Source organism: Nycticebus coucang, chromosome 2, assembly GCF_027406575.1.
Source record: "Nycticebus coucang isolate mNycCou1 chromosome 2, mNycCou1.pri, whole genome shotgun sequence".
NCBI classification, from domain to species: Eukaryota; Metazoa; Chordata; class Mammalia; order Primates; family Lorisidae; genus Nycticebus; species Nycticebus coucang.
In genome coordinates, this window is record NC_069781.1 from 57,282,508 (window position 1) to 57,304,867 (window position 22,360).

Sequence of the window (22,360 nt, forward strand, 5' to 3'; positions counted from 1 at the left end):
TCCTGAAACATTACTGTATCTTTTGATGACTTCTGGGAGTCTTGCGGTTGAGTCTTTGGGGTTCTCTAAGTATAAGACCATGTCGTCAGCAAAGAGGGAGAGTTTGACCTCCTCTGCTCCCATTTGGATTCCCTTTATTTCCTTGTCTTGCCTAATTGTATTGGCTAGAACTTCCAGCACTATGTTGAATAGTAAAGGTGACAGAGGACAACCTTGTCTGGTTCCAGTTCTAAGAGGAAAAGCTTTCAGTTTTACTCCATTCAGTAAAATATTGGCTGTGGGTTTGTCATAGATAGCTTCAGTCAGTTTTAGAAATGTGCCACCTATGCCTATACTCTTCAGTGTTCTAATTAGAAAAGGATGCTGGATTTTATCAAATGCTTTTTCTGCATCTATTGAGAGGATCATGTGATCTTTACTTTTGCCTCTGTTAATACGGTGGATAACATTTATGGACTTGTGTATGTTAAACCAGCCTTGCATCCCTGAGATTAAGCCTACTTCATCATGATGAATGACTTTTTTGATGATAAGCTGTAATCTATTGGCTAGGATTTTGTTGAGAATTTTTGCATCTATATTCATGAGTGAGATTGGTCTGAAATTCTCCTTTTTGTTTGGGTCTTTTCCTGGTTTTGGCATCAGGGTGATGTTTGCTTCATAGAATGTGTTGGGGAAGATTCCTTCTTCCTCAGTTTTTTGGAATAATTTCTGCAGTACAGGAATAAGCTCTTCCTTGAAGGTTTGATAGAATTCTGGAGTGAAGCCATCTGGACCAGGGCATTTTTTAGTTGGAAGCTTTTTTATTGTTTCTTTGATCTCAGTGCTTGAAATTGGTCTGTTCAGGAGCTCTATTTATTCCTGGCTGAGTCTAGGGAGAGGGTGTAATTCCAAATATTCATCCATTTCCTTCACATTGTCAAATTTCTGGGCTTAGAGTTTCTGGTAGTATTCAGAGATGATCTCTTGTATCTCTGTGGGATCCGTTGTTATTTCCTCTTTATCATTTCTGATTGAGGTTACTAGAGATTTTACTTTTCTATTCCTCGTTAGTCTGGCCAATGGTTTATCTATTTTATTTATTTTTTCAAAAAACCAACTCCTTGTTTCATTAATTTTCTGAATGATTCTTTTGTTTTCAATTTCATTGATCTCTGATTTGATTTTGGATATTTCTTTTCTTCTACTGAGTTTAGGCTTAGATTGTTCTTCTTTTTCCAATTCCATAAGACCTCTTGTGAGATTGTTGATGCTCTCTCTTTCTGTTTTTCGAATGTAGGCATCTAAAGCGATGAATTTTCCTCTCAAAACTGCTTTTGCAGTATCCCAGAGGTTTTGGTAGCTTGTGTCTTCATTGTTGTTATGCTCAAGGAAGTTAATGATATCCTGTTTTATTTCTTCCTGCACCCATCTGTTATTCAACAGAAGATTGTTTAATTTCCATGCCTTTGGGTGGGGTCCAGCATTTTTTTAGAGTTGAGTTCCACCTTTAGTGCCTTATGGTCTGAGAAGATACAAGGTAAAATTTCAATTCTTTTGATTCTGTTGATATTTGTTTTGTGTCCCAGGATATGATCAATTTTGGAGAATGTTCCATGGGGTGATGAGAAGAATGTATATTCTTTATCTTGGGGTGGAGTGTTCTATATGCGTCTGTCAAGCACAGTTGTTCTAGGGTCTCATTTAAATTTCTTATATCTTTGTTTAATTTCTGTTTAGAGGATCTGTTCAGCTCTGTAAGAGGAGTGTTAAAGTCCCCTGTTATTATGGTATTATCAGATATCATATTGCTCAGACTGAGTAAGGTCTGTTTCAAGAATCTGGGATCATTTAAATTAGGTGCATAAATATTTAGAATTGAAATGTCTTCTTGTTGTAGTTTTCCCTTGACCAATATAAAGTGACCATCTTTGTCTTTTTTGACTTTAGTTGCTTTAAATCCACATGTATCTGAAAATAAGATTGCAACTCCTCTTTTCTTCTGAATTCCATTTGCCTGAAAAATTGTCTTCCAACCCTGGACTCGGAGCTTTAATTTGTCATTTGAAGCCAGGTGTGTTTCTTGCAGACAGCAGATGGATGGCTTGTGTTTTTTAATCCAGTCAGCCAATCTATGTCTCTTCAGTGGGGAATTCAAGCCATTAACATTTATTGAGATAATTGATAAGTGTGGTAGTATTCTATTCGTCTTATTTTGTGAGAGTCCATTGCTTAGTTTTATCTTTTGCATCAGTGTGGAGGTTAGGTTCTGTCCTTTAATTTCTGAGTTCTTACTTTGCTGCTGATCCATTGTGGTGGTCAGTGTGCAGAACAGGTTGAAGTATTTCCTGTAGAGCTGGTCTTGTTGTGGCGAATTTCCTCAATGTTTGTATGTCCATAAATGATTTGATTTCTCTGTCAATTTTGAAGCTTAGCTTAGCATGGTACAGAATTCTGGGCTGGAAATTGTTCTGTTGAAGTAGATTAAAGGTAGATGAACATTGTCTTCTTGCTTGGAAAGTTTCATTAGAGAAGTCTGCGGTCACTCTGATGGATTTGCCCCTGTAGGTCAACTGGCGCTTACTCCTGGCAGCTTGCGGAATCTTTTCTTTTGTCTTGACTTTGGACAGGTTCATCACAATGTGTCTTGGAGAAGCTCGGTTAGAGTTGAGGTGACCTGGGGTCCGATATCCCTCTGAAAGCAGTGTGTCAGAATCTTTGGTGATATTTGGGAAATTTTCTTTTATGATATTCTCTAGTATGGCTTCCATTCCTCTGGGGCATTCTTCTTCCCCTTCTGGGATTCCTATAACTCATATGTTGGAATGCTTCATAAAGTCCCATAATTCTGACAGTGAACGTTCTGCTTTCTCTCTCTTCTTTTCTGCCTCTTTTACTATCTGATTTATCTCAAGAACTTTGTCTTCTACCTCTGAAATTCTTTCTTCTGCATGGTCTAACCTGTTGCTGATACTTTCCATTGCATCTTTAAGTTCCCTAATTGACTGTTTCTGTTCCTTCAGCTCTGCTATATCCTTTTTATATTCTTCATATCATTCATCTCTGATTTGATTCTGTTTTTGGATTTCCTTTTGGTTATTTTCCACTTTATTAGCAGTTTCCTTCATTGTTTCCATCATTTCTTTCATTGTTTTCAACATGTGTATTCTAAATTCCTTTTCTGTCATTCCTAACGTTTCTTTATAGGTGGAGTCATCTGCAGTAGCTACCTCATGGTCCCTTGGCGGGGTTGTTCTGGACTGGTTCTTCATGTTGCCTGGAGTTTTCTGCTGATTCTTCCTCATGAGTGATTTCTTTTATCTGTTTCCTTGCCGTAATTTTACTTTCCCTTCCTCTTGCTCTTTAAGTTCTCGTGCCTGTGGACTAAGGGTTACAGGACCAGAAGTGTGAGAAGGTTTAAGAGCAAAAGGGATGAAAGAAAGGAGGACTGAGTGATAAGAAAAAAAAAAGAAAAATAGAGAAAGGAGAGGGGGTGGGTAAAAGGAATATTGACAAAAAGAAGAGAGGCACAGAAAGAGGGAGACAGAGCAATATAGGTGTACAGTAGGGTACTTTGACACAACCTTAAAAAAAACCCTACCTTCTGGGGGTGCCCAGTTGGGTGGTTCCCTTGAGGTCAGCAGCTCTTTGCTAACCTGATCAGAAACAGTACTCCACCTCCACCAAGTATAGAGAAGAAAGACAAAAATGCTATAAATCAAACCAAAACAAGCAAATAGAAACTTTATGGGATAAAATTGGGTGAAAAACCAAATAATAGCGGTAGAAACACTAGCAGAAATGAAGTTCTAGTTATTGAAAAAGGCAGTAAGGGGAAATTATAATTAAACTAGAAAAATTGAGAAAGAAAAAGGATCTATATGGAAAAGGTTGAAAATAAAAAACAAAACAACATCAACAACATCAAAAAAACCAAGCAAACAAATAAAAAAAAAAAAACCAAGGAACACACAACCAGAAACAAAGCAGTGTTTATATGTTATTGAATATTGTCTGGGCAACATGTGGTCTTCTGGGGTATGAGATGTTAATCACAGTTCTGACACGACTGGAGGCTGCTGATTTCTCAAACCCCTGCAGGTAGATACCCTAAATCTCTCTTCAGCCCACTTAAAAGGCACTTTGAACTTGTAAACTTGCTGAGCAGAAGCTTTCCCAGGAAAGTGCTTGTCGCTGGAATCACTGCTGAAGTGGCTATCCACTTACCCAGTGTGCCAAAACCGGTCTCACTCTGCCCCTGAGGGTTAGGGCTGCAAGGTGGCTCAGACCCCACCCTTAGGCTACTTGGTCGCTGGGTTACCAGCTCCCACCCGATTCTAGCTCTGCAACCCTGAGGGTGGAGCTTGCCGGGGCAGATCGCTCACAATGCCTCCCTGTGACCCACAGCCAAACACTATTAGCTTGTCTGGCTCAGCGGCTCAGACTGGGGCCCTAGATAACGGCCAAAGTTCTCCGCACTCCTGCTCAGGCTCTCCCCAAGGCAGTTCAACTGAGTACCATGTCCAAAGACACCAAAACAGTTCACTGGTAAGGCCTTTCTGGTTTGCAGTCTCGCTGCTGCTGAACTTACAGTTGCAGGCGGGTTTAGATGGATTGAACACACGCAACCACTTGCCGTTTTTCCACTGTTTTAGTCCTCCTCTTGGGGTCCAGAAGTCTCTCGCTGACTCTCTGTATCCTCACTGGGGTGATGATAGGCAGATCCCACCAGCCAGAGACGCCTGGAGTCCTATCTCCCCAGACTCACGGTGCCCAGATGCAAGGAAGCTGTTACTCGGCCGCCATCTTCTACTTTCTGTTTCTTTAAATATGACAAATACAGTGGTAGACAAAGACTAAAAATTACGCTGCTAATACTATCATTGCAATTAATCCACAAAGCCATGTGAGCCTTAAAGAAATTAGAATTCTAGTTATTTTAATGATAAACTAAATAGACATATTGACATTCAATAGAGTGGAAATATTAAGCACTGTGTATTATAATTGTAGCAAATATGGCCATAATGAAGGAACATGGCTTGGTTGTTTATGAACACCTTGCAACAGATAGAGAAAACCCGAGAAACTGCTTTAATACAAATTATTTTTTTGTAATTGTACTAGTCCTGGTGCTGAGGTGAACTCAGTAATCAAGACATAGTGCAGCATCAAAGAGCTGATTTGCTGAAGATGGATCTCATACCTAGGATTTAATGAGTAAAATTCGTCAGGCACAGTGTTAAACACTTGTATTCACGCCTACTCTGAAGGATTGCATAAGCCAAACATTTTAGTCTAGCCTGAGTAACAAGCAAGACCCCCATTTTGAAAGTTAATCAGTAAACAAATAATAAATAGTAGAAATCTAGAGGACTGAGGCAGCCTAATTTCCTATGTAGAATAAGAAGGGAAAGGCAGAGTCCATAATTGGAGTTGTAAGTTAATGCTTCACATGATAATACTCAATATTTATCCAACTATGAGTTTAGGCCATAGATGATTCTCTTTTATCTGATAAAAATCAGCTTGGTGGAACCTATGAAAGTACTTTGAGAAAATGGACTTTAATGCAAAAATAAAAAGAAAGATTCAAATTGATGATATTTCCAAAATCATATATTTTTATTGGATGTGCTATCTCTCAAGGATGCAAAAATTAGTCATGTGGTGGAAATAATTCTTAAATATCATTATAGTTTGTGGCCCTACAAATGTTAACCTCATTCAACATAATTTTATACCCAAATATTCATTTTTCTCATTAAGTTTTCTCATGTATCACATGAAAATAATTGACATTGAGTTAATGGAAGATAGACAAAATAAATGCAAGATCAGTGCTATAAACTTGTGAATACATAGCTCATTGGAGGACTTCACTCTATCATTTGCTTGAACTTGAAGTCACATTGTGAGGGTGGCTTTTGCTTGCAGACTTCCGGGATGTCACTGTCTGTCTTCTCGAAGTTGCCTTTGTTCGAACTTCAACACTCATGTGGTGAGATGGACTTTGAGAATTAAACACCAACAGTTTATATTTCATAATTTAATTCTACTGAAATTTTTCAACACATTAATAATCATGTCAAGTGCCAAAAAGAAGAAAATATTGACATTGTTTAGATGAAAATATAGCAACTATTAAAGTTTTATTTTCTCCTTTGAAAAAAAAATTAGAAGAGCACCAAAAATCAATAGTAAGAAAATAATTTAATTTTTCAAAGTTTTAAAAAAAGTTTTGAAAGTTTGTTAGGTATATCATTATTTAGTAGTGTTATTATTATATATTTATACATTTTTAATTTGTAATGTAATTTGACACATTGCAATTTATGCAAGTCAAGACAGTGAATTAAAAGTCACTCTACAAATATAAGGTTAAATGTTAATACCTTTTAAATTTAACTTTTAGCTTAATTTTTACCTTTCTTCACTCTGCAGTGAATAAAAAGAGTAAATTTTACACTTCTTCTTTTTATGTATAACAGAGAGATGCATGAGGTATCCAAATAGAGATACAGTATATATGTGTTATTAAAATTAAACAGCAATTTAAAATAGTAAAACAATCATAAGAAGGTTATGGGGCAGGGACAGGGGAGGCAAAAAAGGAAAAAAAATGATTGAGAAACAACTTCTCTAAAACCATGTACAGAGTGCATAAAGGAAAGCAAAAACAGAAGTAGAAAACAACATTAAGGGCATTCAGAAAATGGAAACTAGAATGTTCCCTATTTAAGACCAAGGCACAAAGCAAGGTCTTCAGAGAACCTGGAGACCAAGGTTCAGGGTCACCCACCTCAGCCATCCAGCAGCATCTTCAACAGCCACAATGGCCTTGCCCTTCTCTGTCCTGATGGCCCTGGTGGTGCTCAGTGGCACGTCCATCTACTCTCTGGGCTGTGATCTGCCTCAGTCCCACAACCTGGGCAACAAGAGGGCCTTGAAAGTCCTGGCACAAATGAGGAGAATCTCTCCTTTCTCCTGCCTGAAGGACAGGAGTGACTTTGGATTCTCCCTGGAGGAGTTGGGTGGGAACCAGCTCCCAAAGGCTCAAGCCATCTCTGTCCTCCATGAGATGACCCAGCAGACCTTCAACCTCTTCAGCTCAAACGACTCATCTGAGGCTTGGAATAAGACACTCCTGGACCAGTTCTGCACTGGCCTCCATCAGCAGCTGAAGGAGCTGGAAGCCTGTCTGATGCCAGAGGAGGGAGTGGAAGAGACTGCCCCGATGAACCAGGACTCCATGCTGGCCGTGAGGAGCTACTTCCAAAGAATTGCTCTCTACCTGAAAGAGAAGAAATACAGCCCTTGTGCCTGGGAGGTCGTCAGAGCAGAAATCCTGAGATCCTTTTCTTCAACAACAAGCTTACAAAACAGATTAAGGAGTAAGGAATGAGATGCATCCAACATGGAAATGATTCACAGTGACTAATATACCATCTCATACTTCTACAAGTCTTGCTCTTTCAAAGACTCCCATTTTCACTATGAGATATAAATTATTTCAAATGCTTTCAAAACTGATAAGCAACATCATCTTCCACTCTATGTGCAGGATTTCATTACAGATGAACATGTTAAGTTTTCTATTTATATATTTATTTTAGTATTTATTTACTCAAGTATTTATAAGATTTAAATTGTTTTTGTTTATGTGTCAAGTGAACCTTTACTTTGTGGTTAATATGAAAATATATGTTCTTTATGTTTATTTAATTTACTATTTTCTTTTGTTCATTAAATTTTTACTACAAAACTTTTTATATTTGTTTATTCTTCATAAAAGAAATACCGACATAGTTGTGCAACTGGTTAAAGGAAATGGTACAACTCCTTTATCCATCATTAGTGCATTCAAGTTACAAGTAAAAATTGCCTTTTTATAAGGCATGTTTTATGTTGCCTCAGAATATAGAGGACCATCTAGTAAATACACTTCCTCATATTTTGTGCATTTGATTTTTATAAGGAAAATAACCTAAATGAACAATCATAATTAATAATATCTGATAACTTAATTGCTATACTAAGATGAAGGAAAAAACTGTAGAAATTCCACCAGAGAAGCTGGAGTGAGGCCTATCAGGAAATAAAATAAAAATAAGTAGATATGCTTCACAGTTTATTGGTAGACATCTGGTCATTGGCAATTGCATACGTTACCTGGGAAGAGTTTACATAAGAAGAAAAAGACTTAAAGTTTCATTTTTGTGAATTTCACTGTTAAAGCAAGAGAAGAGCAACAAAGGAAACACAGTTAGAAAGGCTACACATTAGCAGGACTAGAGAGAATGTTTAAATAGTAGACCTGAAGACCAATACCTCTTAAAGGATCAATGCATCCAAGCAAAATGTAGTTTGAAACTGCCCACTACATCAGGAGAACACGTGGCATTGGCAATCTTAGGGACAGGTGGGTATTTTTAGAGTTCTTCAGCTGAAATCATACTGGAGTAGGTGACAGGGAAAATTAGAGAAGAAAGATTAGTGACAATATGTATCAAAATAATTTTGAGACTTTCACCTTTGGAAGTGAAGGAGAGAAATGGGACGGGACCTGGAGAAGAACGCAGATTAGAGTCTTCTCTTCATAGTGTTCACTTATTTGAACTATGTTTATGTCCACATAGATTTCATGATTTTGATGTATCGGAAATCATATTGATATGTTTAGTATTTTTTTTATTTTTAAATCATTACATATTAAGTTGTTTATAATGATAATTTATCACTACTTTGATTAATACTATGTTAAATGTCAGTAATTGCTCTGTGGATCAATACCACCTACTACAGTGGGAAAATAAATGGAAATGGTGACCCTAGAAAGAACTAGTATGGTAGAATTAATATGCAGAAACCACTTATTTTCCTTCTGCTTTAAGATGTCTGGATACAATGACAGATTTCTAAGAAAGCTGACTGGAAAAAGAAAAACATGAGGTATTAAAAAGTATGTAGAACAATGGTATAGACTCTTTACATTTCCAACTTCACTTCCCCATTGAAGAAGCGGAAAACCTCAGGATGAAATAGAAAGTAATTCAGAAGCAACAAGGCAATCCCAGCAAAACAAAACAAAACAAACAAACCTACAGAGAAGGTATAAAAAAACGAAAGACAGGAATCCTGTGATCAAAAGTAATTTTGTCGAACATCAGTCATATGTTGAGTCCCACTGCCCTACTCCTTCACTGTGAGACGGAGAATGATCAACCAAAACCCTAGTTAGGTGTGCAGACCAAAATAGCCAGGGACAATTAGTATTCCTTAAATATAAACTTCTAATGGGAGAAAAATCACCATTATCCCCTTTAGCCAGCTCAGAAACTTGGAGCTTGTTCAACAAGTTTAATGGATTGAACCCAAGATACAAATCAACATTTGCAAAACAAAATGTCTTTTGCTATTTAAGATAAATATTTGTAAAAAGAGGATAATTCACCCATACCTGCCCACAAGCACACATACTGAGCATAAATTATGGCTCCTGTTATTTGCAGGCTATGGAAATATTAGACACTTTCAGACCTGATTAAAAAAAAAAAAAAAGAGGGTCACAGCCTTCAAGCTAGGTGGTTTACAGTAGCACTCTGGGGTCTTGGGCTATTTCTTATGGGAGAAAATCAATACCCCTCTAAGAAAGGTGCACTTAAAGCTTAAAGTTTTTGTTTTTTTGTTTTTGCAGTTTTTGGCCAGGGCCAGGTTTGAACCCGCCAGTATATGGGGCCGGTGCCCTACTCCTTTGAGCACTGCCCTAAAGCTTAAAGTTTTGATGAATTGATTCATGTCAGTCCATTACAGAGTGAGTGAGAGTTAAACTGGATGATGTGTGGCTGAGTGCACACTGAACTGGAGGGTAAAATTAACCTGAGGGGTAAGGTGGTTCTGGGAAAAGATAAAAATGTTGGGTCTTGGAATTAGAATTGGCACATTCATATACCTAAAAACATAAGATAACCAGTGATTGTGGCAACTACCAGTAGAGTAATTAGCAAGAAAAGGCTGAGATAGTGCAAAACTGCTGTGGCAATCCTATGAAGCCCAGATATGTGGCCATAGTTGGCAGTCTTTCTTTGTAAAGGAAAAATCTGAGAAGACTAATGATGGTATCCTGATAATGATAAAATATTAAAGAAAATATACACCTTTCCCCTAAGGAATTTAGTTGTCAAACAGGTCTAATAAATCCTATGTCAAAAGGAAAAATCCAGAGAATGACATGCAAAATATAAAGGCAAAAACAGAGCCCCCAGGATAAACTTTGTTCCTAGCAAGAACAGTATTTACATAGGTTTAACTTTTAATGAAAGGCCTTTTTTTTCATTTGAAAGTTTTGAATCCATTTATTTTGAAAAATCTGAAGTTTCTAAAGACAAATTAAACTTAAATTGAGAAAATGGATGGATAGAATAATTTAAATTGCCATGTCCTCTAATCTATTTGGAAATTACATAAAGTAAAGCTTAACAAAAAAAAAGTACACAGGAACATTCAAAAAAATAAAAGCTACTGTGCTCTGTATTTAAGAGACATGCATGGAAAGGTCTCCAGAGAAACTAGGGCCAAGACTCACACAGACAAAACACTTGATCCAGGGCATCAGTATCCCCCAAATCCAATGCCCTCCCCGCCCCCAGCTGTGTTGGCCTTAGTGATGATTAGCTGCAGAATTTCATCTCTGAACTCTGACCTGCCTCAAAGCCATCAACTGGTTATCTGGAAGCCTTAATTTTTTCATTTCTTCTCTTCCTCAAACTTCCAGGAAGAAAGTCAGGTTAATTGTTGAACTCAAGGCTATAATTTTTTGTCTTTGTCTTTGGATCACAGCCCTGAGCTGCCTGTTGTCCACTATTTATAAACTGATGCTTCATATATTTTTTGCCAATGTTAATGGTAATAGGACATATTCAAGCTTTATTAATATGTCATGACTGAAACCTGTACTCTATTAATTCCCTTGTACAGTCTCTCTTAAATCAATTCCACATTTCATCAAGATTTTCTTTTCAGCATCATATGAGTTGCAAGTTTACCTTTTTATCTGCTTATATTTCCTGGTTTTCATGCTATGACTATCTCTTTGAAAATTACTTCTACCATTTCAACATTAGATATGTATCTTTGCTAAGTCCTATTAAAATTGTAGTATAATAATTTTAGGAATTATGAGTTTTAATTATCTAGTTACCTATTTTCCCCTCTGTCACATTGTTTTACCTATTATTTTAAAATACATCTTATTTCCTAGTGGGAATAGACATGCCAAGAATTATTCTTCCAATTGCTTCCTTTTTTCTTGACTAAACTAAGATTTGATCTATACACAAAACTATTATTTCATGAAAACATAAACATTTAGGGATTAACAAATAATCAATTTATAATGAATGTAATAGCCTCTGACAGTTCCTTCACAAGATAGAAAAGTGAAACTGTATCACCACATTTCCCCTCTCTAATATGTAAAGCAAAGAGCAAAATTAGATGAAAATCAATCAAAAATATAATAATACAATAACATCCATCAATCAAAGACAGAGAACAAGAGTGTATAATTTTTGGATTGATTTGTATCAGAATTTTAAAATTTTAATCTTAAGTAATTATTCATAAAATGTAATGTAAGATTGCATTTCATCTAGATCCTGCCAGGTCCTGTCTATGATCTTGAATAAGTCACTTAACTCCTCTGGGCCTCAAATTTCTTTAACATGAAATAGGGTAGAAATATTTCTAGAGTTGTGAATATCAAACAAACTAAAACATTTAAAAGCACTCAGCAGAGCATCTTCCACTAAGGCTTAACAAATGGTAACTATTTTCTTATTTATTTTTAGAGTTATATCTGAGAATGACAAACTCTCCTATCCCTTCCTCTGTTATTGACTGGAATCACTGACAGTCTAAAAAACAGAATTAGGAAGTGTCCTGAAGAAGTGTCAAAATCAGGTACACTTGACATCAGAGTTAAGCCTGATTTTTATATTCAATCAGAAATTGATGGTTTGTAAATATCTGATACAGGAACTAATCTCAGACTGAAGCTCTGTGTGTGTGTATATATGAATGAATAATGTGTAATGTATAATGGTAGGTTATTTTTATCTCTATATACATTTACAGTATCCTTGCTGATTCTGATGCCTCCCACACCCACTTCCTCCCTGCTTACTGGACCCCATTCCTTCACTCCCATATCACAATGGTTTCCTCCCTCCCAGTGTAGAAATCCCCGGTGTGCGCTCCTCATTCATTCCTCACTAACATGCACCTCCCATTTATGCCGCGGCTTCCTCTTCCTCTCTGGTTTCTGGCTGTCATTTCTCCCTGAGAGTATAAAGTCATCAGTTAAAAGCAAAAGTTGAGTGAAAGTTTTAGGTTTTTCAGAAACTCCTATATGAAAAGTCTCCTCCCCATCCCCTTGTGTACTTTTGGACATGGTGGAATGCACCGTTACAGTGATGTTAACAGTAGCAGTAGCAAAAAAGAAACAGAAGGCAAGAGCCAACTTACTCTGGAGGCTATTAAAATATTTACAGAGAATGAGAGCCATGCTGGCCAAGAGGGACAAACCAAGTTCCTTGGGGAGCAGGCTTTTCTTTTACATGCAGTATTTTGTCCTTTTACACTGCAGGGGGTAAAATGAGTTATTTCTCAGAAAGAACTGACCTTAATATTGTTCACATTTTTTTGCCCATTTTTAATCAGACTGTTTTCCTGCTGTTGAGCTTTTTGAATTTCTTATATATTCTAGATATTAATTCCCTTTCAGATGAATAGTTTCCAAATATTTTCTCTCATTCTATAGGTTGTCTTTTGTCTCTGTTGACTATTTCCTTTACAGTGCAGGAACTTTTTTAGTTTGATTTAATCCCATTTATTTATTTTTGCTTTTGTTGCCTGTGCTTGTGAGGTCTTATTTATAAAATCTTTTCCCAGACCAGTGTCCTGAACAGTTTTCTCTGTTTTCTTCTCTTTATTGTTTGGGGTGCTAATTTGACATCTTTCATCCATTTATGGGATGACTTTTTATTATGGGGTGAAAGAAGGGCCTCTAGTTTCATTCTCTTGATTGTGGATATTCAGTTTTCCCACTGCCATTATTAAATACTGATGAGTATTCTTAGCATATTTGTCAAAAATCATTAGGATGTAGACACGTGGATTCTCTATTCTGGGCCATTGGTTATGTGTCTCTTTTTATATCAGTACTATGCTGCTTGAGTTATTACAGCTTTGTAGTATATTTTGAGGCCTAGGGTGTGATCCCTCCAGCTTTGTTCTTTACACTCAGGATCACTTTGGCTACTCAAGGCTTTTCATGGTTTCACACAGATATTAGTGGGTTTTTTTTCCATTTCTATGAAAAATGCCATTGGCATTTTGGTAGGAATTGCAATGAATCTGTAGATTACTGTCATTTTAACAATATTAATTATTACGATTCTTGAGCATGGGTTGTCTTTCTATTTGTATCCTCTGAAATTTCTATCACCAGGATTTTGTAGTTTTTCTTGTAGAATTCTTTCATCTCTTTGGTTAAATTTATTCCTAAGTATTTTACTTTATTTTTTCGTAGCTACCATAAAGAGGATTGGCTTCTTGATTTCTTTTTCAGCTAGTTTATTATGTATAGAAAGGCTGATTTTTGTATGTTAATTTTATTTTCTGCAACTTTCCTAAATCTGCTTCTCAGTTCTAAGAGGTTTCTGGCAGAATCTTCAGGTTTTTCTCTATAGAAGATTATGTTAGCCACAAACAGGGACAGTTTGTGTCTTCCTCCTTTCCAACTTGACTTCTTCCGCTCAGATCAGGGGCCTGAGAAAGCCCCGCTGACTGCCCCTGGAAGATTTGTTCCAGGGACACTGTGTACCAGTAGCTGTGCACCAGTGTCCCAGCCCTGAGATAATATTTTTAAATACTTTAGAATAGTGGATCTTTCATTATTAAGCATGCATTAAATTCAGTGTTCTTTTTCATATCATTGTTATTATTAATACCCAGATTAAGAATAGAATGGGCGGGGATCATGAAATACCCTCTCTTACTCTTCCTTCTACACTCTAGGAGCAATCTTTCTATTGCCTTAGTGGAGTTATTAACTTGGTAGAGTGCTCAGGCAAGGCTAATGTCTATTATCCTGCCAGAGAGAGTTGGTGCTATAGCAGCCACGGTCTAATTCTCTGACTCTTAGAAGGTGGTTTCTGTGATTCCTCCTTTTCCTCTTCAAACTGATGACATGTTGATATGTAGTTAAGAGAGAAGGAATAAATTCTAATGTTGGATAGCACAGTAGAGTGACTATAGTTTACAACAATGTATTACACATTTTAAAATAGCTAGAAGACAGGCCTTGAAATATTCCCAACACAAAGAAATGATAAATTCTTAAGGTGATGGATAAACTAAATACCCTAACTTGGTCATTACACAGTCTATGCACATAGCAAAAAAGCACCCATAGCCCATAGATATGTACGAATATTATGTATCAATTTTAAAAATTTAAGTAGGCACTACAAAAAACAGAAAGGAGTTTCCAAAATGTGAATTCCATGGACCCAGGAGTTGCTTTTATTTGAGCCTCGGGCAGAAGCAGCTACTTCCCTGCCTTATGAACCTTAATACTGGCCTTCATTCTTCCCTCTGCTGGAGCCCCTAGTCCCCAATCTTGCTGCAATGAATTCTAACTTACACTTGGCCATTTGTCAGGGGAAAGTTCTCAGTGCTCTTCTTTCGTTTTCATGACATTTGCATCTACTTTTTTATTGTTGTGTTGTTTTTTGTTTTTTGTGTTTCATGCCTACAAACGACTGTCCATTTTGCTTTCTAGGAAAGTTAAAAGAGAAAACAGAAATCTAAAATATAGAGAAATATGATATAGTCCTTTGCCTTTTTTTTGCTTTTCTTTAATGATGTGATTTCATCATAAATTAAAATGTAATGCAGGAGCAGCAAGACAAACCTCACCCAGTAAGTCACTATGTGAAAAGAAGTTATAATAATTTCACTTGTTCTTAGCCAAAAGGCCGAGAAGCGATGAGAAGTTACAATAATTTTAAATGAAAAATCACAAACAAGTACAGGAAGGAAGGCTATTTATCTCTGAAAGAATAGTCTGATCCCACTGTCTTAAATTATCAGAGTGAGTTAGAAGAACAAAGAGCCCTCAGAGAATCGCGCTGACTTGAAGAACAACTGAAAGTTACTAATTTCTGTGATACGCTGTTAGGGAGATAGTGAGATACGTCATGAGAGATGAAACAGATCAACTGTTCGCTAGTTTTAAGTATAGAACAGTAAAACTAAGAGTTAAAGAATAAAAGCTATGTTTGGTGAAATAAAAATTATTTGTTTGCTAAATTTAAAATTACAAAAGTGACTAATTTCTCCATCTACTTAGTCAAAAGAAACTATTGTTTTCAGCCTTTGAGGGCTGTTGACACCTTTGAAAGGAATGGGTCAGGAAAGGAGAAGGTTGTCACTGAGAACTAGAGTCTTTCACACAGTCACTCTAGGGGGATGGGCCAGGGTCTTGGAGGATCAATTATTTTGGCTTAAAGAAATAGACTCCTCTCCAGTAAAGGAGTGCTAAAGTTGTGAGCCTGCTCAGGGAATGAGTCGGGAAGAGTTTGAGCTGAGGGCATTGTCACTCTAGAAGAAAGGGTGTTGGTGAATACAATAACTATCTCCAGAGTGAGGTGGTGGGAAAATGAAATTATCTTGGGATTAGAATCTCCGCACCCATATATACCTGAAAAGAATGAGGATTCTTGCTAGGGACACAAGCACAGTCTCAGAAAGTTTATAGATCTCCAGAAGAAAATGATAATGAGGGGTCTGTTAGTCCTGACCTGCGGCAGCAGTGAAGCCTGAGCACATGGACCTGCATGAGTGTTCTAGGAAAAGAATCACATTAGAGAAGCTCATTTACTAATAATCACCAGTCTCTGCTATGAATAAAACAGTGAAAAAATTCAATTCTTGCTTCTAAAGGGTTTATTGCCATAGACGGTCCTGTTATTCTCAACTAACTACAGAAACCCAGAGAGTTGATGGAGCCTGATTTCCTTGTTAAGCATGGAGTAACGGCAGCCTAGCACCAGGGCCAAAAATTTTGCTTCTAACAGAAAAGAACAATATTTGTTCATAAAAGTGTATGTGAGTGTTTATATTTCTATATGCATTTCACTCTTAAGGACAAATATGTGTTTCATTTAATTAATAAATATTCATTTGTTTCATCATATCTGAAGTTTACCGGGCAGTATACATTGCATTGCAAAAATTAAGGGCTTAGATTATTGACATGCTCTTAGGCCAAATAGGCTAAATATAGAATATGCAAGTGAAAATAGTACACAGCTATGATTTAACAATAAAAGAAAAAAAGGAAAAAAATGTGGAAGTAAAAGTACAGAAAATGTTTTGGAAATGAAAATTATATGTTCCCCATTAAAAGCCATGCATCGAAACAATGTCTTCAGAGAACCTAGGATCCCAGGTTCACCATGCCCCAGCTCAGCCAGGCCAGCTGCAGCCTCACTTCTCAATGGCTCTCCTGCTCCCACTACTGACCCTGGTGATGTGCAGCTTGGGCCCTGTTAAATCTCTGCACTGTGACCTGCCTCAGAGGCATGGTCTGCTTAGCAGGAAGACCTTAGTGGTTCTGGGCCAGATAAGAAAAATCTTCCCTTTCCTGTGTCTTAAGGACAGAAGTGGGTATACCAGTAACTTTGTTATTGCTAAGTAGTATTCCACTGAGTTAGTAATCTTTAACATACATATGTATTTCATATTGATGAATTCTTAGGTTGCCTGTGTTTGTGGCTACAATGATGGTAGCTGCCATGAATTTTCTTGTAACAGATATTTCTGTAAAAAAAAAAAAACAATTAACTGGGGAAAACATAGAACTAGGTAAATACATTCTACCACACATATATGCAATAATCAAAATTGATCAGAAATCTAAATGTCAACCCTGAAACCACACAAGTACTATCCAAATGAATTCTGATAAAGAGCGGTACACAGAAACATTTTCTAACTCAAAATACAGAAAGAAAATACAGAAGAAAATTATCACATCTGGAAAAATACTTTTTTATAGACATTCCCATAAATCAATGGTTCTCAACCTTCCTAATGTTGTGGCCCTTTAATAACAGTTTCTGTGGGTCACGACCAGGTTGAGAACTGCTGCCATAAATAAATGCCAACGTGAGGAATGTGAGACGTAAGGTATGTGCATGTTTAAATTATAAGAAACAATTCTTCAAAGAGGCCACAATGTTTTATATTTCCAGAATGTGTGAGAGTTCCAGTTTCCCCAGCAATACTTTACACTGTCCGTCTATTTAATGCAGGCATTCTGGTGTTTCTGATGTAGTATGTCATTGCAGTTTTCATTGGCATTCCCTAGTGACCAATGATGTTAAGTACGTGAATATCTTTCCTTAACAATCCATGGGCTGTTTCTTGTATTGATTTATGAGGATTTTTGACATATTCTGGGTAAAAATCTTTTAACAGATATATGTATTGTTAACATCTTATTTCGAATTGCAAGCTGCCTTTCATTTTTAAATGGTGTAGTTTCTTGATTAGAAACTCAAAATTATTCAATAAACCTTTTATTTTAGAATAGATTTAGATTTACAGGAAAATGATGAAGTTAGTACAGAGAGTTTTCATACAACCCACACCCAGTTTCCCCTGTTATTAAAGTATTGTATTTGATAAGGGACATTTGTCTTAATTAATAGACCAGTATTGATACACTATTCTTGGTTTTAACCTAATTTCTATTCCATGATCCCATCCACAGTACCACATTACCTTTAATATCATGACTCCTTGTCAATTCTGAGCTGTGACTTTTTTTGTAGAAGTCTGTTGTTTTTGATGACTTTGATAGTTCTGAGGAATAGTAATCAAGTATCTTACAGATTGTCTCTTTATTGGTATTTGTCTAATGTTTTTTCTGATGACTTACTTTGTTTAGGATTTTTGGAAGACCATTTTTAAATTGTTACTTTCATTTCTAAGCATGTACTATCAACACAACTTACCAATGCACGTGTTCAACCCCGTCATCTGGCTGTGGTATTGGTCAGCTGGCTGTGGTACTGGAGGTCAGGATTTCCTATGTCAAAGTTACTCTATTTTCCCCCTTTACCATCTTGCTCTCTTTGGAAAAAAGATACTAAATGCAGTCCACATTTAGGGAGGGAAGAATTCTGCTATACATCCTAGAGGGTGGAATATCTATATAAAGTATTTATAATTCCTCTTTATGTAAATTTTGGCTTCTCTCTCATGTTTGATTATTCAATAAATTATTTATGTCACCATGGATTAATGGAATTTTTTACTTTGAATATAATCCAATACTACTTTATATTGTTGCTCACATTTTCACAGGGTCAGCTACTCTTGAGCTCTTTCAGTTGGCTCCTCTGTCCCTTTGACACACTCCCATCCCTGAGTATGTATTTATGTGTGTGCTTTAGCACTTCCTTTCAGGCATTCTATGATACACCGGGCTCATATTTTATATCCCCTTGATATAGTCTACTAGCCATAGTCCTTGAATTTATCATTTCTCTAAGAAGCCTTGACTCTCCTACTGGAAATGATATCAGTGAACTCTATCTGGGCGCTAGATGTGCTTGTTCCTACTGGATGTCAGTGTTTTGGGGCCTTTTTAAGTGACAGAGCAATAGAATAAATGTATTAAAATCAGCCTTTAATAAACAAACATATTTCCAAATATTTCTATATGCAATGATGTGCATCCATACTAAAGTAAACATGAGTTTATTCTGATAGATATCTACAACTCTAATCCATTACCACATGGAACATTCCACCCTCATCCCATTATCTGTAACTTCTCACTCCAAAACTGGCTCTCACCATTGGACATCAATTTACTTATTAAACCCCCAGTATTCTACCTAGCAGCATCATAATTGTTAACCCATATCTTGGCAAGAAACGTTATCAACTGGACTACAGGCCTTGTGAACAGATGTCCTCGCCTTTCATTTTATAGGTTCTATTCATTTTCCAAGTGACTTTTGTCAGCAACTTTTCTTCAAAAAATAATAATCTCTCCTCCAAGCTTGTTATTTTCTGAGAAAGACTGGTTCCAGGGACTGATCTCCATCTTTTTTTTTTTTTTTATTGTTGGGGATTCATTGAGGGTACAATAAACCAGCTACACTGATTACAATTGTTAGGTAAAGTCCCTCTTGCAGTCCTGTCTTGCCCCCATAAAGTGTGACACACACTAAGGCCCCACCCCACCTCCCTCCATCCCTCTTTCTGCTTCCCCCCCCATAACCTTAATTGTCATTAATTGTCCTCATATCAAGATTGAGTACATAGGATTCATGCTTCTCCATTCTTGTGATGCTTTACTAAGAATAATGTCTTCCACTTCCATCCGGGTTAATACGAAGGATGTAAAGTCTCCATTTTTTTTAATGGCTGAATAGTATTCCATGGTATACATATACCACAGCTTGTTAATCCATTCCTGGGTTGGTGGGCATTTAGGCTCTTTCCACATTTTGGCGATTGTAAATTGAGCTGCAATAAACAGTCTAGTACAAGTGTCCTTATGATAAAAGGATTTTTTTCCTTCTGGGAAGATGCCCAGTAATGGGATTGCAGGATCGAATGGGAGGTCTAGGTTGAGTGTTTTGAGGTTTCTCCATACTTCCTTCCAGAAGGGTTGTACTAGTTTGCAGTCCCACCAGCAGTGTAAAAGTGTTTCCTTCTCTCCACATCCACGCCAGCATGTGCAGTTTTGAGATTTTGTGATGTGGGCCATTCTCACTGGGGTTAGATGATATCTCAGGGATGTTTTGATTTGCATTTCTCTAATATATAGAGATGATGAACATTTTTTCATGTGTTTGTTAGCCATTTGTCTGTCATCTTTAGAGAAAGTTCTATTCATGTCTCTTGCCCATTGATATAAGGGATTGTTGGCTTTTTTCATGTGGATTAATTTGAGTTCTCTATAGATCCTGGTTATCAGGCTTTTGTCTGATTGAAAATATGCAAATATCCTTTCCCATTGTGTAGGTTGTCTCTTTGCTTTGGTTATTGTCTCCTTAGCTGTACAGAAGCTTTTCAGTTTAATGAAGTCCCATTTGTTTATTTTTGTTGTTGTTGCCATTGCCATGGCAGTCTTCTTCATGAAGTCTTCCCCCAGGCCAATATCTTCCAGTGTTTTTCCTATGCTTTCTTGGAGGATTTTTATTGTTTCATGCCTTAAATTTAAGTCCTTTATCCATCTTCAGTCAATTTTTGTGAGTGGGGAAAGGTGTGGGTCCAGTTTCAGTCTTTTACATGTAGACATCCAGTTCTCCCAACACCATTTATTGAATAGGGAGTCTTTCCCCCAAGGTAAGTTCTTGTTTGGTTTATCAAAGATTAGGTGGTTGTAAGATGTTAGTTTCATTTCTTGGTGTTCAATTCGATTCCAAGTGTCTATGTCTCTGTTTTTGTGCCAGTACCATGCTGTCTTGAGCACTATGGCTTTGTAGTACAGACTAAAATCTGGTATGCTGATGCCCCCAGCTTTATTTTTGTTACTAAGAACTGCCTTAGCTATACGGGGTTTTTTCTGGTTCCATACAAAACGCAGAATCATTTTTTTCCAAATCTTGAAAGTACGATGTAGGTACTTTGATAGGAATGGCATTGAATAGGTAGATTGCTTTGGGAAGTATAGACATCTTAACAATGTTGATTCTTCCCATCCATGAGCATGGTATGTTCTTCCATTTGTTAATATCCTCTGCTATTTCCTTTCTGAGGATTTCATAGTTTTCTTTATAGAGGTCCTTCACCTCCTTCGTTAGGTATATTCCTAGGTATTTCATTTTCTTTGAAACTATGGTGAAGGGAGTTGTGTCCTTAATTAGCTTCTCATCTTGACTGTTATTGGTGTACACAAAGGCTACTGACTTGTGGACACTGATTTTATATCCTGAAACATTACTGTATCTTTTGATGACTTCTGGGAGTCTTGCGGTTGAGTCTTTGGGGTTCTCTAAGTATAAGACCATGTCGTCAGCAAAGAGGGAGAGTTTGACCTCCTCTGCTCCCATTTGGATTCCCTTTATTTCCTTGTCTTGCCTAATTGTATTGGCTAGAACTTCCAGCACTATGTTGAATAGTAAAGGTGACAGAGGACAACCTTGTCTGGTTCCAGTTCTAAGAGGAAAAGCTTTCAGTTTTACTCCATTCAGTAAAATATTGGCTGTGGGTTTGTCATAGATAGCTTCAATCAGTTTTAGAAATGTGCCACCTATGCCTATACTCTTCAGTGTTCTAATTAGAAAAGGATGCTGGATTTTATCAAATGCTTTTTCTGCATCTATTGAGAGGATCATGTGATCTTTATTTTTGCCTCTGTTAATATGGTGGATAACGTTTATGGACTTGCGTATGTTAAACCAGCCTTGCATCCCTGGGATGAAGCCTATTTGATCATGATGAATGACTTTTTTGATGATAAGCTGTAATCTATTGGCTAGAATTTTGTTGAGAATTTTTCCATCCATATTCATGAGTGAGATTGGTCTGAAATTCTCCTTTTTGTTTGGGTCTTTTCCTGGCTTTGGTATCAGGGTGATGTTTGCTTCATAGAATGTGTTGGGGAAGATTCCTTCTTCCTCAATTTTTTGGAATAATTTCTGCAGTACAGGAATAAGCTCTTCCTTGAAGGTTTGATAGAATTCTGGAGTGAAGCCATCTGGACCAGGGCATTTTTTAGTTGGAAGCTTTTTTATTGTTTCTTTGATCTCAGTGCTTGAAATTGGTCTGTTCAGGAGCTCTATTTCTTCCTGGCTAAGTCTAGGGAGAGGGTGTGATTCCAAATATTGATCCATTTCCTTCACATTGTCAAATTTCTGGGCATAGAGTTTCTGGTAGTATTCAGAGATGATCTCTTGTATCTCTGTGGGATCAGTTGTTATTTCCTCTTTATCATTTCTGATTGAGGTTACTAGAGATTTTACTTTTCTATTTCTAGTTAGTCTGGCCAATGGTTTATCTATTTTATTTATTTTTTCAAAAAACCAACTCCTTGTTTCATTAATTTTCTGAATGATTCTTTTGTTTTCAATTTCATTGATCTCTGATTTGATTTTGGATATTTCTTTTCTTCTACTGAGTTTAGGATTAGATTGTTCTTCTTTTTCCAATTCCATAAGATCTCTTGTGAGATTCTTGATGTGCTCTCTTTCTGTTTTTCGAATGTAGGCATCTAAAGCGATGAATTTTCCTCTCAAAACTGCTTTTGCAGTATCCCAGAGGTTTTGGTAGCTTGTGTCTTCATTGTTGT

General features: G+C 36.9%; 1 protein-coding gene across 1 annotated transcript; it reads left to right on the forward strand.

Annotated features, from left to right (window-relative positions):
- Window positions 1–6,814: 6,814 nt before the first annotated feature.
- LOC128567799 (interferon alpha-5-like) lies at window positions 6,815–7,384 on the forward strand. Its single transcript, XM_053565317.1, has one exon. It carries the CDS (start codon window positions 6,815–6,817, stop codon window positions 7,382–7,384), a length of 570 nt encoding a protein of 189 aa, XP_053421292.1.
- The last annotated feature ends 14,976 nt before the right edge of the window (window positions 7,385–22,360 follow it).

What these genes read in the sequence shown, in the direction of transcription:
- LOC128567799 (XM_053565317.1), top strand. Translation starts at nt 6,815, where the DNA reads ATGGCCTTGCCCTTCTCTGTCCTGATGGCCCTGGTGGTGCTCAGTGGC.